Here is a 19496-nt window from a genome sequence, read left to right on the forward strand (position 1 = left end):
TAAAACCTATCGCTTTGTACAATGAATATATGCTAGTTACATTTTTCAAAAATAGACAAAACCATCAGTAGAAAAAAAATATTTTCAAGTATAGGCAGGAGAGTGGCCCCACCTTGTTCCCAAGGACCCATCCTTTTTTGACATCCAGTTTCTCTCTCTTACATCACGCCAAATGTCTTTTAAAGAAACGTGCTTTATTTATTTCTTTTAAAAGGCAGCAGCCTGAGACGCAGTCAGCTCTCGGCCTAAAAACACAGAGCTTTCAGTTTGCCTGAATTTCCAAGAAGAAATAAATAAAGCACTGTTAAATTTACCTACACAGACGGAGGCTGGAAGGGGATAAGTGGCTTCGACTTGTTTATTCTGTAACCCCAGGGTTTCTGCATCTCATCATGTGACTACTGATTTAAAAGATATGCAGTTGTCTATTAATGTTTTCAAAGCACTATGCAAATTCCTATCGCCATGGGTATATTTTGCCCTCCCAGCTGTGAAGTGAACACAGAGGCATTTTGTATTTAACAAGACTAAAATGTGTTAACTCCAAAAGCTTTGAGTAGGATTCTCCTTAAATTATTAATGAGGACACGAAGAGAGCTTGGGTGGTCAGGTGCAGAATCTGAATAAGCGTTGCTTCAGGCCTGACTGTCCACCCTTACCTCATGCTCAATTCAAATTTGATAATGCAGGGTCTAGCCTTGCAGTCTGTGGTGGTGTTGAGCTGTGGAGTAATGCAGTTTATGCTCCAGACTGTGTGTGTGTGTGTGTGTGTGTGTGTGTGTGTGTGTGTGTGTGTGTGTGTGTGTGTGGTGGGGTTTGAGTCAGGGTCTGGGTGGCATGGAATGTGTTATGTAGCCTAGGCTTGCCCATGTAGCCTAGGCTGGCCTACGTAGACCAGGCTGACTTATGTAGGCCAGGCTGACCTATGTAGACCAGGCTGACCTATATAGATCAGGCTGGCCACAAACTTGCAGCAACAGTCTTGCATCTGCCATGACAACCAACTCAATGGCATATATATATATATATTATGAATAAAGTATATATAATATGTCCTTTTCTTTCTGGTGCTGGGAACTGAGCCTAGGGCCTCACATATACTAGACACGCACCCATTGCACCTAGAATTTCCCCCAGAATTTTTGAAAACCTCTACTTAGACTATGATATTCAAAAGACTCTTAAAAATCTTATTTTTTTTGTCAGAATAGCTAGCAACTTTCCATTAAATACTTTGGTTTATTATTATAACAAGCACTTTCTCTCTTGAAAAACCCTTTCAAAATATCCCAATCTTTGAGGTAGGGAACTTTAAGAAAAAAAAATATTTTTTTAACAGGAACAAGAATTCTTCAAATTTCTATAGTTTGACAAATAGAAACAATTTCTTCTGGTGGACAGGAATTATTTTATACAGAAAACCTTCCTGTCACTTTCTGGCAAACCACGAGTGAGGGCCAGTCATTTACATGTTCCATGGAGTCGCAGCGTGACACTGCCGAGCTCACATAGATTACTTTATCACGGCTCTTATAGAAGGAAACAAGCTTTGGGAATGACTAAAGCAAAAGAAATCGACCCCAAAGCATCTCCAGAAAGGAGTGGATCTGACCTTCTCCATCAAGACAGTCTTGCCGGGGTGGGACGGGAAGGTGGTTCATTTGTGAAGTGGTTGCTGTGTAAGTGCAGAGACCTGAGTTTGGATGCTCAGCCTCAATGTGAAAAAAACCAAGGGCACACGCCTGTGACACCAGGGCTCAGGAGACAGAGGAAGATGTAAAAGTAACTCACGTGGGGTAATTGTCATCTCTGAGGCTACGCCTAGGCCTGGGAGCTTTTAGCCTCTGATCAATCTTATCCAGGCCTCTGAGACTTGCTGCTAAATAAACTCACCCTTTCTAGCTTTTTTCCGAGTTCTGACTGCCTGGTTCAACTCAGCCGTTCCATCTTCAACTCCTCTCCAAGCTGACTGATTCAATCTCGCTCTCTCTCTCTCTCTCTCTCTCTCTCTCTCTCTCTCTCTCTCTCTCTCTCTCTCTCTCTCTCTGCTCTCTCCTGGCCTGCTCTGCTTGGCTAAACTCTGGCAGTCTGTTCTAATCTCCCGGCTCCTTCTCATTCTCTGTCTCATTCTGTCTTCACCTGTGTCTAGCTTGTTCACTCTTTAGCCTGTCTCTGAGAAACTCTCCCAGTAAAACCACCTCCTACCTTTTTTCTCTCTCTGCACTATTCTCTCTTAAGTGGCTTCTCTTTCTTCTCTCCTTTTTGTGAGAATTGGGCATATCCCATTCAATCAAATCTTTCTCTGATTCGTCACTTTGTCTGCCACTCAATTAGATATCACTTTCAAACATGGGTGCTTCCTTTTACAAACTAACTTTGCCTTCATCATTTGGGATTAAAGGTGTGTACTAAGGGTATCTCTGTATTCCAGCCAGAGAGATGAAAGGTGTGTACTGAACCACTTCACAGGGAGAAAGTTTGGTTTTTTTTTTTTCAGTAAATAACACAATCTCAGGGTTCACAATGTGATCAAATATTCTGTAACAGGCCGAATTACTTAGCTCCAGGCTCATTGACTCAGTCTCAAAAAATAAGGTGGTTAGTGATTAAGGAAGATATTCAGTGTCTATGACTTACACACGCACACACACACGTTTACACACAAAGACATACACACACACACACACACATTTTTTAAAAATTAAAAAGTAGCCCTGGGCACTGCATATATTTGAATCAAATCTGTTTCCTGTCCCATGCAGCATGAGCAGCCATGTTGAGGACCAGCTTCTTCCTGTTGTTTCTCAAGTCTGTTCTTACCTTTTTCCAGGAGCAGCTAAACAATGTCTGTACAACCTTTCCAGGCATCAGCATGAAAGCCATGTCTCCCATCAGCGTGTTTTGCTCATGTGTGGCTCTGTAAACAGGACTTTAACTCTGTCTTCGGGATGACCACAGCAAGTCCAAACAAAGCAGTGCTTCCCACTCTGTCTAAAGCCATTAACACCCGCTGGGTTGTCCAAACACTCCTCTTGCTCAAGCTGCCTCCAGCAGCGGACGGTCAATGGATCCTGCCCTGCTTGGAACTGGCTTAGTTCTGCCACCCTTCCATCGTTGAGCCAGTACTGTAGATAATGTCACCTTCCTCAAAGGACACTCCATCTGGCATTCTGGGCCCAGTGTCACATGGAGCTCTGAAGGCTGTAACTTGCTGTAGTTTGCTGGTTTGGAAGGCAGCTTCTTATCTGGATTCCCTCAGATGCTGAACCTAGGGACAGAAAGCTGTCAGCTCACTCCTGCCACCAGCATTCATGTACCCCAAGATGTTTTTGTCTGGTATGTGAGAATGAGACCCAACTAGTGTCCACACCCTATGAAGGATGCATGGTCACAGGTATCCTACCTCCGAGTGCCCTACCTAGCTCTTGCACTAGAGCTTCTGAAACTATGATTTTTAGGAATAGTTTTCAAATAACATGGTCAGCGAAAAAGTTAGACAGTTTGAATTGGGCAGTTGGTACTGGAGAAAGAGTGCCTACTCTTTAAGGGGCCCTATCACACAGGGTTAATATCACACTGTTTTAAAAGTGTGGGACGAACATAGGTGTTAGAGCCTCGCAGAGACAAACCTAGACTATTTTTTTCTGTTTGTTTCAGGGTGTTTTGGGGTTTGTTTGTTGTTTTGGGGAGGGTTGTTTTGTTTGTTTGTTTTTGGTTTGGTTTGGGTTGGGTTTTGTTTTTGTTTTATTTTTTAATTTTTGAGACAGGGTTTCTCTGTGCAGCCCTGGCTCTCATGGAACTCTGTAGATCAGGCCTGCCTCCTCGAATTAAGAAATCCCAGTGCTGGGATTAAAGTCATGTGCCACCACTCCCGTCTAAAACCTAGACTCTTTAAATGGTGCCAGTCACCTGTAAAATTCCTCAAATTGACAATCCAATGAACACGCTCTTGCTCACTTTCAGAGATGAGGAAATCTTTTTTAAACAAGCAAAGTTTTACGAACCCCCCACCCCCACTCAACTCTCAAGAGTCTAATGAGCCCGGAATGGTAACAACTTCTTATCCCCGGGTGAGGGGAAGAGGTGCGGTGCATCGGGACCAAGGATGACGAGAAGGGGCGGGAACACGGACACAGACTCCGTGCCACAGAGAGTTGCAATCAGAGATTTGGGGAAAATCAAGGCAGACTCTGTACCCTGGCCTCACTAGAAAGATTTCAAACCAGCAGTGAAAACTACACAGAAGTTAGCTAGCTAGCACAAATATCTCCTTAGAGAGAACTGACCCTGATCTGCATGATGGTGCACCCCTTTAGTCCCAGTACCAGAGTCTGAGGCAGGCGGATCTCTGTGAGTTTGAGGCTACCCTGCTGTACAGAGCAAGTTCCAGAACAACCAGGGCTATGTAGGGAAACCCTGTCTCGAAAAACAAGAGCAAAACACAACAAAAATAAAGCGGATCCTGCCGTAAGCTTTTCAACTTAGGTATCATTGTGTCCCAACCCACTTCAGATGACACCCCTCAAGAGTGCCACCGACTTTTATAAAAATAAATTTATGAATAATTTAATATCCGTCATTAATATTTGTAACCGGATCTGGCTGTAATTGTAGCTACGGGGGAGCTTAAGTCACTGGACCTGGGGTTCAGGACCCCCAGCTGGGCTACTGAGGGGTCTCCAGGGCAGCCTGAGTAACTTCACTAGATTCTACACAGAGAGAAGGAAGGAGGGAGGCAAGGAAGGAAGGAAGGAAGGAAGGAAGGAAGGAAGGAAGGGAAAATAAAAGGAGGAATTATAGTTGGATAACTTGCCTAACATGCTCAAGGCCCGGGTTCCATTCCCAGCACAAAGCCTCTGTGCCAGCCTTTCTAAGATTTGGGTTGCTTTACAGAAATAACTAAATTTAGGAGAATTAAAACAGCCCAAACTCTCCAGTCAGGAGGCTCAGGCGACTTAGTCCCAGGACTTCCCCAACCCGGGTCAGGGATGAAAGATTGACTGGCTCAGCCACAGCCCTCACATGAACTAAAATCACCCTTTTCTGAGGCGTCTGAGTTTCTACACCAGTGAGCAGTCTCTAGGCTAGCTCCTCTCAAAGATCAGACTGATCTTTGAAGTGCTGGTCGTAAAAGGCAGTGATCTTGCTGCTGCGGGGCTTTCTACCTTCCAGAAAAAGGGCGATGCCAAGGGCGCCATAATGGCGGCGAACTAGAAGTGTGCAGACCCGCAGTAAGTCGACGTCCCAACGCCTGCCAGAGCCTGCCAAGTTGTCTAAGGGAGTTCTCAGCCTCCCATGGCTGAGGGACTTCTGCTGGAAACCTGGGCTTTTTTGCCCCCATAAAGTCACAGCAGTGGGTTCTCCAGAGGGAAGTGGCAGATGGGTGTCCGAGTCCCACAGAGATTTCTGCTGAGGTTCAAAACTGCAGCAGTCAGAGTCAGGACGGCCACTGCGGGCCACTGCGGGGACTCAGCTGGGACAGATACTACAGTTATCCGTGGAGTAAGACTTGTGGCTTTAGGGAGCTCCAGGGAATCTGCACTGTGTAGGGAGGTATAACCACTTTTATAGTCTTTTCGTTCTGATCTTAACATAGTCGGGCTGCTCTGACCTCTGAGATGGCCTGCTTACTATTTAAAGCACTGCCTGTCTTTACCTTTTGAAACCCTTTGAAAGACACCATAGATATTTCTTTTGAAAAGAGAGAGAGAGGAGAGAGAGAGAGAGAGAGAGAGAGAGAGAGAGAGAGAGAGAACACAAAAGCCAGGCATAGAGGCACATGTCCTTAACCCAGATATGTGTGTGTGTGTGTGTGTGTGTGTGTGTGTGTGTGTGTGTGTGTGTTTAAATGACAGGTTGTGTGTGGGTTATTAGATTTTTTTTAAAATGGAAATTGTGTTTGCTTATGTGTGTATGTGCACGCCTGCATGTGCGTGCATGCGTGTGTGCGTGCGTGCGTGGTGTGTGTGTGTGTGTGTGTGTGTGTGTGTGTGTAATTTTTTTCTTTTGGGTAGGATTACTCAGCAAAGTTGGGTGTTCCCTTCCTCTAAGAGTAAACAGACTTGAACTCATGGTTTGACACAAAACAAGCAAATCGCGGCTCCTTGTAATATCGGTAAATTCTGGGTATGAACACCGTCCTGGAGGTACAAGCTCCCCCAAGCTAGATCTGTACACGCTGGGCTGCGTGCCCCACACTGGATGAGCAGATATCTCGGGAAGGTTCTTGAAAATGTTTTACTTATATGGCTCCCGTTCCTGAGAGAAGTACGCACCCTCCATCAGTGTTGTATTACAGTGGCTAAGGAATTCTTGTAAGTTTTGTTTGGCTTCCTAAAGATGATTAAAAGACTATGTGAAACAATAAACACGCTCGCACGCACGCGTGCACGCACGCATGCGTACACACACAGACACACACACCCCAAACCCAAAAATTCAAAATAGTTCCGGAATATCATGTTTCTTTTACTTTATAACATTATTAAGCATGAAATTTTCAGACCAGAGTGCTGTCACAAACAGAACTCAAAAACTCAGGGTTTCTGCAATGCCTGTAAGTAACCAACACGGCACTAAGCTCCTAAGAATATTCTGGAAGCATGACTGCTTTTTTTCTCTACAGAGGAGAGAAAGGAAAGCAGAAGCAGCTGCTTCAGGGAGGAGAAACATTGTGTTCTCTGGAACTTTCCAATAGTATGAGTTTACTAACAGCTCTGATCCTCGGGAGTTTTAAACCTCTGGACCGTTGAGTACACGTCCGCCATTTTCCAAAAAAACAAAACAAAACAAAACAAAAACCTATTTTCCAATTACAATTTGGTGGGAACAGAAAGCTTGAAAATTCAAGTGCCAAAAACTTTCAAATAACTCATATGACATACATGCAATAAGTATTCTATTTTGAGTTTACTCCGCACCCCATGGCCCAACACACAGAAACACTGTAAATTTAGCACACACACCTGGAAAGTGGGAAAAATGCAAGAGCCCTGTTGCAGTTCTCGGGACACTCAGTGAGCTGTTTTGTTACAAGTGTATCCAATGTCCCTTGCACCAGGGATTTATGGGGGCACAGCTCATTCCTGCTTCACTCGCTCTGCAGCTTCGGGAAGTGGTGGTTGTGTTTGGAAGCAGAGCTTGCAGAGCTGAACGGCAAGATGCTTCGTACCCCCAAGTGCTCAAGGTGCCGGAACCACGGCTATCTGGTACCAGTCAAGGGCCATGCGGGTAAATGCCGCTGGAAGCATTGCATCTGTGATAAGTGCTACCTGATCACCGAGCGCCAGAAGATCATGGCTGCCCAGAAGGTGCTCAAGAACCAAGCTACGGAGGAGCAGGGGGCAACCGTGGGCACGCAGGGTCCCCAGCTGCCTCCTAGGGCTCCGGCTCCGGCAGCCGCGACGGCCACGGCCTCAAGCTCCAGCATTTGCCCACTGCCTAGGGCGGCTCTGGGAGGTGCTGGGCCAGGCCCCGCGGCCACCTGCTTCCTAGAGAGGTCCCCGCAGGCCCGGAGCCCAGGCCCGAGCGCCTTCCAGCTGGTCCCAAGTGGCCGTCCAGGCCCCAGCACCTTCCAGCCTGGGTCCGGGGGCTCCGGGGGACTGCACGACCGTCCTCCCGCGTGGCTGCCCCAGCTCAGGCCACAGGCACCCAGGCCTGAGCTTTGCTGCCCGGATCAGCACCTGCCAGTGCGGCCCGTGCCCCGACTGCCGTTCGCCGACTACGGTAAGCCCAGCCTCGTGCAGCCGACGGTTCCTCTGGCCTGCATCAGGCCTGCAGCCTCCCGGCTCTAAGCTGGAGTCCCAGACTGGTGCTGGGGTGGGAAAGGCGCCTTTCCCAGGTAACCCCGCTTTGAGAACACGTTCCCAGACAAGGATTTGGGTGGGCGGCTTCTTATGGCAATGGGAAAAGGCTGGTGGGAAAGAGTGAGCGGTGCAGGGGGGTTTATGTTGAGATGCAATTTTCTGCCTTTGTACTTTTGCAAAGAAAAAAAGATGGCAGCTGGGCAGCTTTGGCTGTGGCGCCTTTTTGTGGACTCTCTAGCACGCCTTGCACGGCTTCCCCTCCCCCTCCCCCTCCCATGTCTAGCGGTCTTGCGCCTGCGTGACAACCCTCCTCCCACTCCCTGCCTGCCATTTTCTCCTACTAGAGAGTCTTTTAGAACTTGCTTTCTGGGTGGCTGTTCGCCTGAGACTGTGCCTGCGCACCCTTCTCTCATTTAGCGGAGTCTAGTTTATCTTAACTGCAGTGTATGGCCTAAGGCACCTGTACTCACTTTTTCTGTTTCACCGGATGTGGTTGGGCATAAAACTTTCAGCTACTTGGTCCGATGTTACGGTTTTTCTCACTCCTCGCTTTGTGCATAAATAATATTGTTTCTTTATGCCGTGTTGCGTACCTGATTAAAGTACGATTTCTTGTGGAGTTTTTAAAAAAGTATTTATATCTTATAATTTATTTATTGTAATGTATTAGTGTTTTGCCTACACGCATATCTGTGTGAGGGTGTCTTATCCCCTGGAACTAGAATTACAGACTGGTGTGAGCTGCCGTGTGGGTGCTAGGAATTGAGCCTGGGTCCTCTGGAAGAGCACCCAGCGCTCTTAACCGCTGAGCCACCTCTCTAGCCCGTGAAGTATGCCGTTTTCAAGTAGTGTAAATTTTGAGGCTCTTGGAAAGCGTCTCTTTGGGATGAAGATGTGGGTTTTTGTTTGTTTGTTTGTTTTAGTTTTTTTTAAACTCTCCTTTCTTTGGACATGTTTCTTCCTTGAGGGGCAGACTTTCAGAAATTAATGCTAATCATTCCTAATGTTTCTGGGATTTTGTAAAAAATCTTTTCCCCAAGGAACTATCTGTCTGATGAGGAAGGCAGACCTAAACCTGTAATCCTGTGAGAGCACATCTGTGTTCCATCTCTCAACAAATAGAATTTTAAAATGTGCTGAACGCGGGTGTTCATAAGGAGGTGGGGAGAAGGAGTCACTTGTGGCTAATCCCAGCATGTGTGAAGGAGAGGTCAGAGGGCAACTTCGAGAAACCGGTTCTTTCCCTGGGATGGAGCTCGGGCTGTCAGGCTGGGTGGCAGGTGCCTTTACCTGCCCAGCCATCTTGCTGGCCCTGATGGTGCTGCTCTCGATTGTCCTATGGGTTGGTGAGAAACCCCCAGAAAGCACAACTCTGGATGCATTTTGGTAGGTGTTTTCCAGAGAAAGTTTATTTACTTAAGTAGGAGAGGTGGGTCCTGAATGTGGGTGCCACCATCTCAGCCTAGGGTTTTGGACAGGATGAAAGGTGAGAAAGAGAAAGCTTGTTAGCAGATCGTTCTCTTGGCGCTTCCTGGTGAAAATGAACTGTCCTGCTTCACCATAGCTAGCACCAGGATGTTCTGCCTCACCAAGATTCACAGGCGATGGGGATAAGAGCCCTAAACTGTTAGCCAAAACGAGTCATCCCCTCTTTAAACTGCCAGGGTATTTGTCCCAGTGTCAAGTAACTGACTAACACACCTTCCTTGCCCTCTGGAATCCTGTCCTTGTGGGGAGAAATAATGTTCCTCAAAGCATCAGTGAGAGAGGTTTCTTTTTTTCTTTCTTTCTTTCTTTTTTTTCGGAGCTAGGGACCGAACCCAGGGCCTTGCTCTACCACTGAGCTAAATCCCCAACCCTGAGAGAGGTTTCTTAATCGATGAGTCAGCTGCCATCTGGTCTGGAGAGGTCCTTAGGTGGCTGAAAGAGCAAAACAGCATGGCTGAGTGTTCAAGGACAGTGGGGCTAGAAATGAAGAGGGGAGATGGTGTCTCTGTGACCACAGTGGAAACTGCCTGGGCTGTGCCGTTCACACAGGCACTGCCAGGAACTGAAATGGAAGCAGAGTCCAGTGGTGGGCGAGAACCTCCACAAGGCGGCGTAGATGTCCTCTCCTGTCACACCAACCCCATGGAACAGTGTGACTGCTGCCGAAGCCAAGGGCTCACATTGTCCCTTCCCGACACAATGCCAAGCCAAGGAGTGGACTGAGAACCTCAGTAGTGTGGTAGAGTGTCACTGTGAGTGGACTGAGACTCTCACCGGTGTGCGAGTGCTGCTGTTAGTGTTATATGGCAGCTACTGCTAGACTTTTAAGTGGTTAAAGGGCGGCAGAGCGGCTGTTAAATGCCCAGCCCTAGGTGGGACGTCCGTTATCACCTCTACCAGGTCCCAGGGGACATCATGGAGGGGAGAGGGAAGAACATCAGAGCCAGGAGAAGGGGCAGAGCGTGTCGAGCATAGCTTGTCTGTCCTACTCACCAGCTCACAGCAGCCTACTACTTGCATGGGACCACCCCCTCAAGGATCTGCAGGCAATTAATAGTTAATTAATAGAGCAAGGGGGAGACTCTTTATTTGGTAGTGTGACCACCCATGTTCCTGAAAGTAACCTCAGCTAACCTTACTGGTTCACACACATACACAGAGAGGCGTTAAGGTAGAAAGAGGACAAAGGGCAGAAAGGATCAACGACAAGGAGAGGAGATGCGAGGGCACTGGGTGAATGCAGCCAGAATACATTATCTGTGCATGCATAAGAGTATAATGAAGCCCAGTGTACCTCTCGAGGCTTCTTTGGTCAGTTATGTCAATCTTGCTGTTGCCTGGGAGACAGCAGTGCAATGCTTTACCCCTCGGCTTTGTGTTCTTAACACTTTCCTCTCTGTTTATCTTCTTAGGGCATCCTCTGAGATTCAAGTCTGATCATGTGGTAGGAGCTGGGTACCCTGAGAGAGAGCCGTTCAAGCAGTGCCCTGCCTGCATCCCTGTGCCACCCTACCAGCCCTTCCCACTTTCGGAAGGCCAGGATTCATCCTCTGCTCTGGGGGTCCCTCAACAAAGAGGCTTTCGGCATGTCTCCTGCGGCCCCTATCATGGAAGTGGCTTGGTAAGTTGGAGCCTGACTCCAGTCTAAGCTCGCCCTTATCCCAGCTGCCCTTATCACTTCCGCTGGCCCTCAGCCCCAGAGGACTGGTTGTCATAAGAGAGTATCTCTCGGAGTACACAGAGGTCTGCACCACTGGGCCTGGGCTGTGATGTCTGCTCCTCAGACTTGGAGCCCAGGGAGGACTGTAGGCTTGATCCATGCAATGCAGCTGTCAGAGCAGCCTTCATTCTACTGAGCACCGATGCCACAGGACTTGTGAATGAGACCTGGGATTCAGCACACTTGGCTGATTGGTATGGGTTCAGAGATGCCCGGCTTCAAGCCCAGGCGTTTTCTACTATCCCGAGTGTGTCTCAGAGGTACACCAAATCCAGCTCTCGACTCCCATGGCACCATTTCCTGCCCAGCCTGAAAGATGTGGCTGCTCCCATCAGCCCTCTGTCACAGCCAGGGAGAGCAGGTGCCACCTGCCTCCAGACAAGAAGAGTCTGTGACCAAGAGCAGCCGCAGCACACGGTCTGCTCACCGGGAGCCTGCACTTGGCATGCAGGGCAGGGTTCTGAATGACAGGCCTACCAGACACTTTCGTTAAAGGTGCAGTGCCAGCCTGTATTTGGGGCTGGCCTAGGCAGGAGCTTTGTTCTGAGGAGAGACTTGGTCGACAGCTTGGAATTCAAATGCTGACAATTCCCTCTTCCATGGTCACCACGTCTGGATTAAAACTAAGAGCCAGGAGACTATTTTCACTCACATGCCGCTGCCCTCAGCATCCCTGTCCCTGCCTATTTACTGCTATTGTGTGTGCTTCCTCTAGTCCCCTTTGCCCAAGAGAGTTGGACAAAGCCCAGAGAGAGAGCAATCCACCTTCTTCCCAGCTCTGCACCCTGGAGAATTCTGCTCTCCCAAGTCCCCTAGGGAAAGCCCCCAGGCTCAGCTAAGATATGCCCGCATTCCTGCTTGCCCGTGTTCATGCAGCCGGTGTCTGCTGAACGCCCTGTCCCAAGTGCCCTGCACAAGAAGGGTATCTACCACCACAGGGACCCCCTGATAAATAAAAGATGTGACTGAGATCAGCTCACTGTCTCCCTCTCTGCCCCTCCTTCTGTGTGTCCACACAGGTGTCAGAACCAGCCAGAGACCTGCAGCCAACCTACTGCTCACCGCCTCCCCCTCCACTACCCCCTCCCCCACCCCAGCCACAGCAGCCCCACTTCCTCCCACCAGGCTACCTCTCTGCTCTCCACTTCCTGCCACCGCCACCACCACCACCATCTCCACCATCTTTCTCGCTGACCATCCTGTATGATACAGACAAGGAGAAAACCAGTAAGACAGGGATATTCCGGGTGATGGGGAGGACTCTGGGGGAGAGGTCACCTGAAGTGGGGGTGGAGAGAGGGGCCGTGGGCTGAGCTCATTCCTCAGCCCTCCCCGTAGTCTATAAGTGTGAATCCATGGCGGTTAGAACAGGATTACTGAGGGCAAGGAGTGGGGGAGTATGCTCACGTTTATAGCATGCTCAGTAGATGAGAGGCCCAGGACTTCTGGTCAGGGAGGAGCCTACAGCCACAGGAGGAGCCATGCCGGAGACCCCACTGTCATCATCCTCCAAGTCCCTTGGACAGGAGCTAGAGAGTCTGCCTGGCAACTCTGCCACTGCTAATTGAGACACCTGAACAGGGAGCCTCAGGCTTCCCCCTCACAGGGTCAGCGGTCCTTTGAGATTTATGTACACTCTGTGACTTCTTTCTAATTTTTAAAAACATGGATATTTTCTTTTTTTGCATATGTATATGCATGTCTGTGTGTGGGAGGGTGAGCATGCATGTGTGTGGAGTCAGAGGATAGCCCTAGGTGCTACCTTCAGGAACATGGTCCATCTCCTTTGAGACAGGACATTGACCCGGTGCTCACCAGTTAGGCTGGCGTGGCTACAGGGAGCTGGGGAATCCCCCTGTCCCCACATTCCTAGCCCTGAGATTGTAGACACACACCACGATCCCTCTCAGGGAGCAGACTCAGGCTCTCATGCTGGAAGGCAAGCACTTCAGCCGCTGAGCTAGCTCGCCAGCCTCAGGACTTCTCTCTTCTTTTTTTGAAATTCAGTTTTTAAGATCTATTTATTTTTTATGTATGTGTGATTGCAGGGGCACATGAAGGTCAGGGGACAGCTCCAAGCTTGCTAAGCCCTGTCACTGTCACACCACCAATTCTTATCTTGGGTTTTCTTTTGAGGGCCCTTATGGCTTTAAGGTTTCCCTTTAAGTTTAGTTTAGTTTTTTTAATTTATGTGTATGTGTGTATACACATGTATGTGCATACGCATATGTGCAGGTACCTGTAAAGGCCAGAAGAGGGCATCAGGTGCCCTGGAACTGGAGTTCCTGGCAGTTAGGAGCGGTACAACATAGATGCTGGAGACTGAACCCGGGTTCGCTGCAGGAGGAGCAAATGTCCTTGACCACTGACCCATCTCTGCAGGCTGTCTTCTAAGTTTCTAAGGATTTACTCTTTTCCGTCTTCTGAACCTCCCCTGATTTGGAAAATCCAAATAGCTCTTTAAATAATATCAAAACGGTCTATTGAACCGGGTGAGTCTGGTGCTCTCCAGTTTTACTGAGAGGAGACTGAGGCCAGTGACTCATTCGCTTTGCAGCTGGTGCAGCATGACTTGAAGCTTGCTGGCTGCGGCCTGTGAGCTTTGTTCTTGCCTAGACTAGCTATGCTGTCTTGGCTAGACTAGCTATGCTATCTTGGACAAGCACATTCACTGTGGTGCTTCGGGTCCAGCAGCTACCAAAGCAGGCAAATGGTAGTCTCTGGCTCTTGAGACTCTTCTGAAGATAAACCAGAGACAGAAGCCAGGAGGGCATACTTGAAATTACTGTTCACTGATCACCTTGTGACAGAAGGGCAAATGGAAGTTCATTGCTATGAAGAGCCAGGCTGGATAGGGAGCCTCAAGTCTGTTCCATGTGATCAGGGTTAGAAGCCAGTCTTTTGCCCAGCAAAAGAAAGCAGAGTCACTCTTCACAGAGGTCCTGGGCACAAGAAAAGGCCTTGTAGAAATCTGTACCTGAGAGCAGGCGATTCATCCTCTTTCTAAATCCAGCTGCTTTCTTTGTCCTTTACAGATGAGCAGGGCGCAGACGCTCCCAGTGAGCCCAGCCAGCAGTCTACCCAGGAGGAGTCCAACTAAGCTGACGGCCACCTTGAAGGCCACTGGGTGGGGATGGGTGGGGTTTTTTTTCCACCATGTTCGTGTTATATAGGGAGGAAGGATACTGACAGATTTAAGAAGGCAGCTAATTCCGACTTCAAGTTATAAGGGGAGAGGTGGTTTCCAAGGTTCTCTGGATCCTGTGTGGGTGTTGAAGTGGTGTACGAAGGGGGAGAGTCTCTGGGATGGGCAGGGCCTTTGAAGAGTGGGGGCTGGTGAAACACAAGTTTAGGAATGAATTTAACCATCCTGAGTCATGTATGAAATTCACTTCTAGAGGTGAACCCCTGATTTCCTCAAGCCTCACTCGGGACAGAAGGCACCATCCAGTTCAGCCTTCTGCCCACTTTGCCTGATCCCCAGGCTTGGGTACCAGGCTTGATGTTTGATCAAGGCTTCCAGACTATGCAGGGCGGGTGCCAGGGACTGGGATGTTGACAGCAGGCTCTGCAGCATCCACTTTGCTCAGCCACCACCCCTCGCTCGTCCTCTTCCAGCAAGGCTTCACCTCCCCGTGAAGCTCCAGCAACGATGGGCGTCCTTTCTCATTTAAAAATGTAGATTTTAGTATTCAATGTTTTTATGGTGGGCACTGAAGCAGTTCTCAGAGCATAACATGGCAGTTTGTTCTCCGAGGACAGCCGAGTATTAAATAAAGTGAGCATTGGAAATCCTCGTGAAGGCTTTTCTGTTTAATCCTCACAGAAGGCTCCTGGGTAGAGCCCGTCTGGGGAGCCTGGGATACCTGGGTTCAGGTTTGCTATTGCTGAAGCCCGTCTCCCTGCTCTACCTTTCTTCCTTTCACCCCTGTGAGACGATCTGAGGCGGGTCACATACGTTGTTACTGTCAAGATTTTCGGGGTGGGCTCTGATGTAGAATCTCATTTAGTGCCCAAGGCTAGCCTCAAGCTTAGGATCCTCCAGCCTCAGCTTCCCTTCTACCGTCGTTGTGATTTTAAGAAGGGAGAGAGTTTAAGGAAAGACTGTTTTGAAATGTCAACTGTATTTTCCCGGCTCTAGCTCCTTTTATGGTCTCTGCAGAGGAACATGGTTTTTAAAAACAGAACTTGATCCTATCCTGCTATTTAAGGGTCCCAAGCTGCTCTCCTCTTTTGACACTCGTTCCTTCATTTATAATGCAACCCTGTGGCAGCCTGAAATAAGACCCAGTGTGAGGCCTCAGGCTTACTCTCCAGTTCTGAAGAAAGAAGAAAAATGAAAAGAAAGCTAAACTAAAATTGGACTTAGCAATGTCCAGCACTGCCTATGAGAGTCGTGACATCTACTGGAGGGGACAGATAGTCCAATGGCACTAGTATCGCTAGGGGGCACAGAGATGGGGGCTAGTCAAAGAAAGCCTGGTCGAATTAGAGTGCAAAAGTGAGGTAAAGAATAGTTCCTGGGGGACAGGAAGAGAGAGGGAGTTGGAGTGAAGGATCCTGGGATGAGGACGGGGCTGGTACCCATGCTGTCTTGACTGCATCCAAGAAATCTACAAGAGTCCAAGCATTATTTAGGTCCTCAGACAGATGCGTCATGGTCATTAAGAAGTGATTCCCTGTCTCAAGTGTGATGGTGAGGACACGGAGCCAGGACCTCTCCGGTTCAAAGGCAATAGAACAGGCACCATTATGAGAGGGATTCAGTCATTGCCTTGCAAAGTGCTCTCTGGGGCAAAAGCAGACACACTGTAAACAGCGGTCTGGAGTCTGTAGGTCAGCACTGACTTCAGCTGACCCAGAGCTGCTCTGAATCTGCACTAGGCTGGCCCGTGGACTGAACTGTCAGGTTCCCCAAGGCTGGCCCAACTCTCCCGGGACACAGCGATTCATGAACCTGGGACTATGGGAGGAGACCTGCCTTCTCCACTTAACCTCATATACCCCGTCTTTATAGGACTCTTGGCCCATCAATAGAGCAAAAGGAACCGAGTTAGTGACATGGCTTTTTTTTTATTATTATTAATTGTTTAGACTCCACATTTTGAAGAATTTTCCAGCTAGGCTGCTCTAGGCAGTAAAAGCTGTTTCTGGTGTCTGCTCAGCACAAATGTGCACAACAGCGAGTGCCTGAACTGTACCTGGACCCACATCCAGTCTAAAGCAGAGAGAGTGTTTGCTTGGGCTGTGGGGAAGGACATTAGCTTTCTGAGAAATGTTCCTTTTGTAGGGGTTCCTGCCCTTAAGGGTCTGGGAAGTTGGGAGGATTTCTCATTTATCTGAGTCTGTCACCCTACAATCCAGAAGTGGCTCAACATCTTTTTAGTTTTGGGATATCAAGTGAGGTAGGCAGCCTGCTGTTGCATGTTACCACCTCACTGACCTGAGGTAGGAGGCTTGCCTTTCTCCTGGGTGTAGTCAGGTTGTCAGTCTGAAGCTGTCCTTCGTTATTCGGTAAAGCCTACCACAGTAATGGCTTTCTCGAAGTGGGTAGCACGTGCACTCCGAAGCCCTCGGGGCAGTACAACCCACATTCCTTGAATACCCTACTGGCCCAACAGCAGCAAAGGCCCCCAAGGCTCCAAAGGTCCCAAAGGCTGGATAGTCCATGTTGCTGCCTTCCTCACAAGCTAGCCTGGCTCCAGACCACTCTTTGAATAAGAATGTGCTGCCCGCCTGTCTTGTTTCCCCCTCCTTGCTGTCCAACACCGGTGCTGGAATGGGCAGAACGTGCCAGACTTAAGCAGGGGGTGACGGAAGGATTTCTGGGTCCAGTGGCGGGCCTGCCACTCAGGTTTAACTCCAATGTACAAGAATAAATACACGGTCCGATAGCCTCCTCTAATGCAGTGGCAGGATGCTGACACGAGAGGGCGAGCGGGTCGTGACTGGAGGCGGGGCTTATTGCTTAGCGACGGTCTCTGCCTGGGCGGTGCAGCACACAGCTGCTCCACTGGTGTAGCTCGAGCGGCTGGGGGACCCTGGGCGCAATTGCTGAAGCGGCCCTCAGAGATGTGAGAATTTTCTGGAGGGAAAAAAACAACAAAACAAAGGACCGACGATCCCCTATACTGTGCTATGTGATCTCTGTGCTATGTGATCGATCTATGTGATCACTAGCTTCTCAGCAATCCGTTTTTCTTTGTCTTCAAATACCACCCTCCGTGTGTTCCATTGGTATTACGTATTTTCTGAGCTTCTGCGCATGCGAGTCATCCAGTCATCCTCTTGTTATTCTCAAAGAAGGCCGAGGCCCTGAACCCCCAATCCTGTGTTAGAAGGCTCTGGAGGACCAGTGACTTGTCCTCACCAGGCTGTGCCGTCACCTCTGGACTTCACATTGGTTAGTCCAGCAGTTGTGAATGAATGAGTGAATGAGTGAATTTCAGAGCGTCCTGTGGGCTGCAGGGGCACTGGAGGCTGAGTCACCCTGCTTTAATCATCCATTGCCTCATCCACTGGGGTACATTTTTTGCTCTGCTACGGCCTCTCAAGCCAGAGGAAAGAGAGTCCGTTGAAACCTCACACTGAGCCAAAAATTGCACTCCTGCCCTCCCTGCAGCCCCACTACATGGTGTCAATTCTACTGTGGAAAGGAAGTGAAGAGAGCTGTTTACAAAGGTCACAGTTTGTAAGGGGCAGAGCCCCAAGCAGAAGCATGGTTCAGGATGAGGAGGTCTGACACCCGGCTCCCAGTGCCAGCTGTAGAATTTACAGGTTCCTTTTGGATTACCTGCTGTCTGAGACACAGAACTCATGCTTGCACTGTGCTACTGCCCAGCAGAGCAGCCTGAGGTCATCTGCCTCATAGGATCTTGGTCCACCGAGATCTACTCTACAACACAGAGGGCAGTAAACATCGTGAGGAAGCAATGCCAACCAGAAAGGCCCATGGGGTTCCAAATGCTCGCCCACCTACTGGTCAGAATGTCTCAGCGTTGCCTGTTGCCTGGCTGTCCGTGTTCGTGTGACAAAGATGGAGTGAAGGCAGCAAGTGGCTTCCAAAGCTGCCACTTCAACGTCTTCACCTCTATTTCACTGAAGAGAAGCCGTCCACTGTAGTGGTCTCGCAGTTTCTTGAGGATAGGATAAGTGATGCCCTGCAACCTCTTTGGAGACAAAATATGCCTGCCTGTGCCTGGGGGAGGGGTGGGATTATCTTCCTGCAGTCCCAGGCAGGACGCAGTTTCCTCTACTACGAAGTACAATTTTGATGGGCTAGAGATTAGACCTCCATTACAGGGGACTATATAGAGGCCCAGAATGCACCATGGTTGACTTCTCCTTGGCCAAGGCCAGAGTTTTGGAAGAGCCCACTCTTACCCTCTGACTCTTCCTGGCTGTGTGCTCTTGGGGACATCATGTAGTGTTCCCATGCTTCTCTTTGTCCCTGGAAACACTGGAGGATTCAGGAGCTCTTATGAGAAATATGTGCCCCAAGTCCATGGTATTTGGGCCAGTGGTCACATGAAGGCCGCCTCTTCTTTGAGACATGGTGAGAGTCTAGTGTCTGCAAAGCTCCACCCTCACAGTTACTTACTTCCAGTTCCCATCCCCTGGCTATGCTGAGAGCTTTCCAGAAAGTCTGAATTCTCCATGAATCCTCCAGGAAGTCCCTCTACTGCCTCATGTTACAGATGGTAAACTGGAGCCCTAGTCATGGTGCCTATGGGTAGCCGAGTGGATTAACTTTCAGTTCCACCTGAATTCAAAACCAAGTACTCAACCGAACTGTGCCCACTGCTTCTCAGAGGGACCATTGAAAATCTTAGGGAGATGTCGTAGCACAGCTCCAGGGGGCCTTGCCGCTCCGCTGCAACCCAGAGCCAGGCATCAATGGCTGACTACAACCAACAATTAGGTTTTACACCGAAATAAGTTTTTTAAAAAAACGTCCAAACTCAGGTTGGGAGGATGACTTAGAATCAAGAGTGCCTGCCGCTCTTGCAGAGCCCCGTCTCGTTCCCCGTGCTCATAGCGGTTGGCTCACAGCGTCCTGGAACCCCAAACCCAAGGCATCCAGCGCCCTATGGCCTCCCTCGGTAAACACCCTCATCCACGTGGCACACATCAACTCAGCAGGCACACACGGAACCGGGAATGAAAATAAACAGACAGCCCTTAAGAAAAACAACTTCCAAACTCATTTCATTTTGAAAACCAGTGAACAAACAAACACGGCTTTTTAAAACAGCAAATATTAATAGGTTAAAGGGGATGAAAAAAATTTCAGTATTAGTGGCTTTAGTTCGGATGTAACCTTTTTTGTCCTCTGTCTGTCTGTCTATCTGTCTGTCTGTCTGTGAGACAGCATTGCATTTATGCAGATCAGTGTTAGTTCAAACTCAGATCCTCCTGCTTCAGCTCCTCAGAGCTAGGATTACAGACAAGCAACAGCATTCTGCTACGGCAAACACTTTTGC

The 19496-nt window shown here is 48.9% G+C and overlaps 1 protein-coding gene across 1 annotated transcript; it reads left to right on the forward strand.

Moving 5' to 3' along the window:
• Nucleotides 1–7154: 7154 nt before the first annotated feature.
• Dmrtb1 (DMRT like family B with proline rich C-terminal 1) lies at nucleotides 7155–14810 on the forward strand. Its single transcript, XM_032889184.1, has 4 exons — nucleotides 7155–7725; nucleotides 10706–10914; nucleotides 12033–12240; nucleotides 14049–14810. Exons 1-4 carry the CDS (start codon nucleotides 7161–7163, stop codon nucleotides 14111–14113), a joined length of 1047 nt encoding a protein of 348 aa, XP_032745075.1. The 5' UTR covers nucleotides 7155–7160; the 3' UTR covers nucleotides 14114–14810.
• Nucleotides 14811–19496: the final 4686 nt, after the last annotated feature.

This window comes from Rattus rattus, chromosome 1 (genome assembly GCF_011064425.1).
Source record: "Rattus rattus isolate New Zealand chromosome 1, Rrattus_CSIRO_v1, whole genome shotgun sequence".
Taxonomy (NCBI): domain Eukaryota; kingdom Metazoa; phylum Chordata; class Mammalia; order Rodentia; family Muridae; genus Rattus; species Rattus rattus.

What these genes read in the sequence shown, in the direction of transcription:
- Dmrtb1 (XM_032889184.1), top strand. Translation starts at nt 7,161, where the DNA reads ATGCTTCGTACCCCCAAGTGCTCAAGGTGCCGGAACCACGGCTATCTG. An exon ending in ACTGCCGTTCGCCGACTACG is followed by an intron (nt 7,726 to 10,705) that starts GTAAGCCCAGCC and finishes TTATCTTCTTAG; the next exon opens with GGCATCCTCTGAGATTCAAG. An exon ending in CCTATCATGGAAGTGGCTTG is followed by an intron (nt 10,915 to 12,032) that starts GTAAGTTGGAGC and finishes GTGTCCACACAG; the next exon opens with GTGTCAGAACCAGCCAGAGA.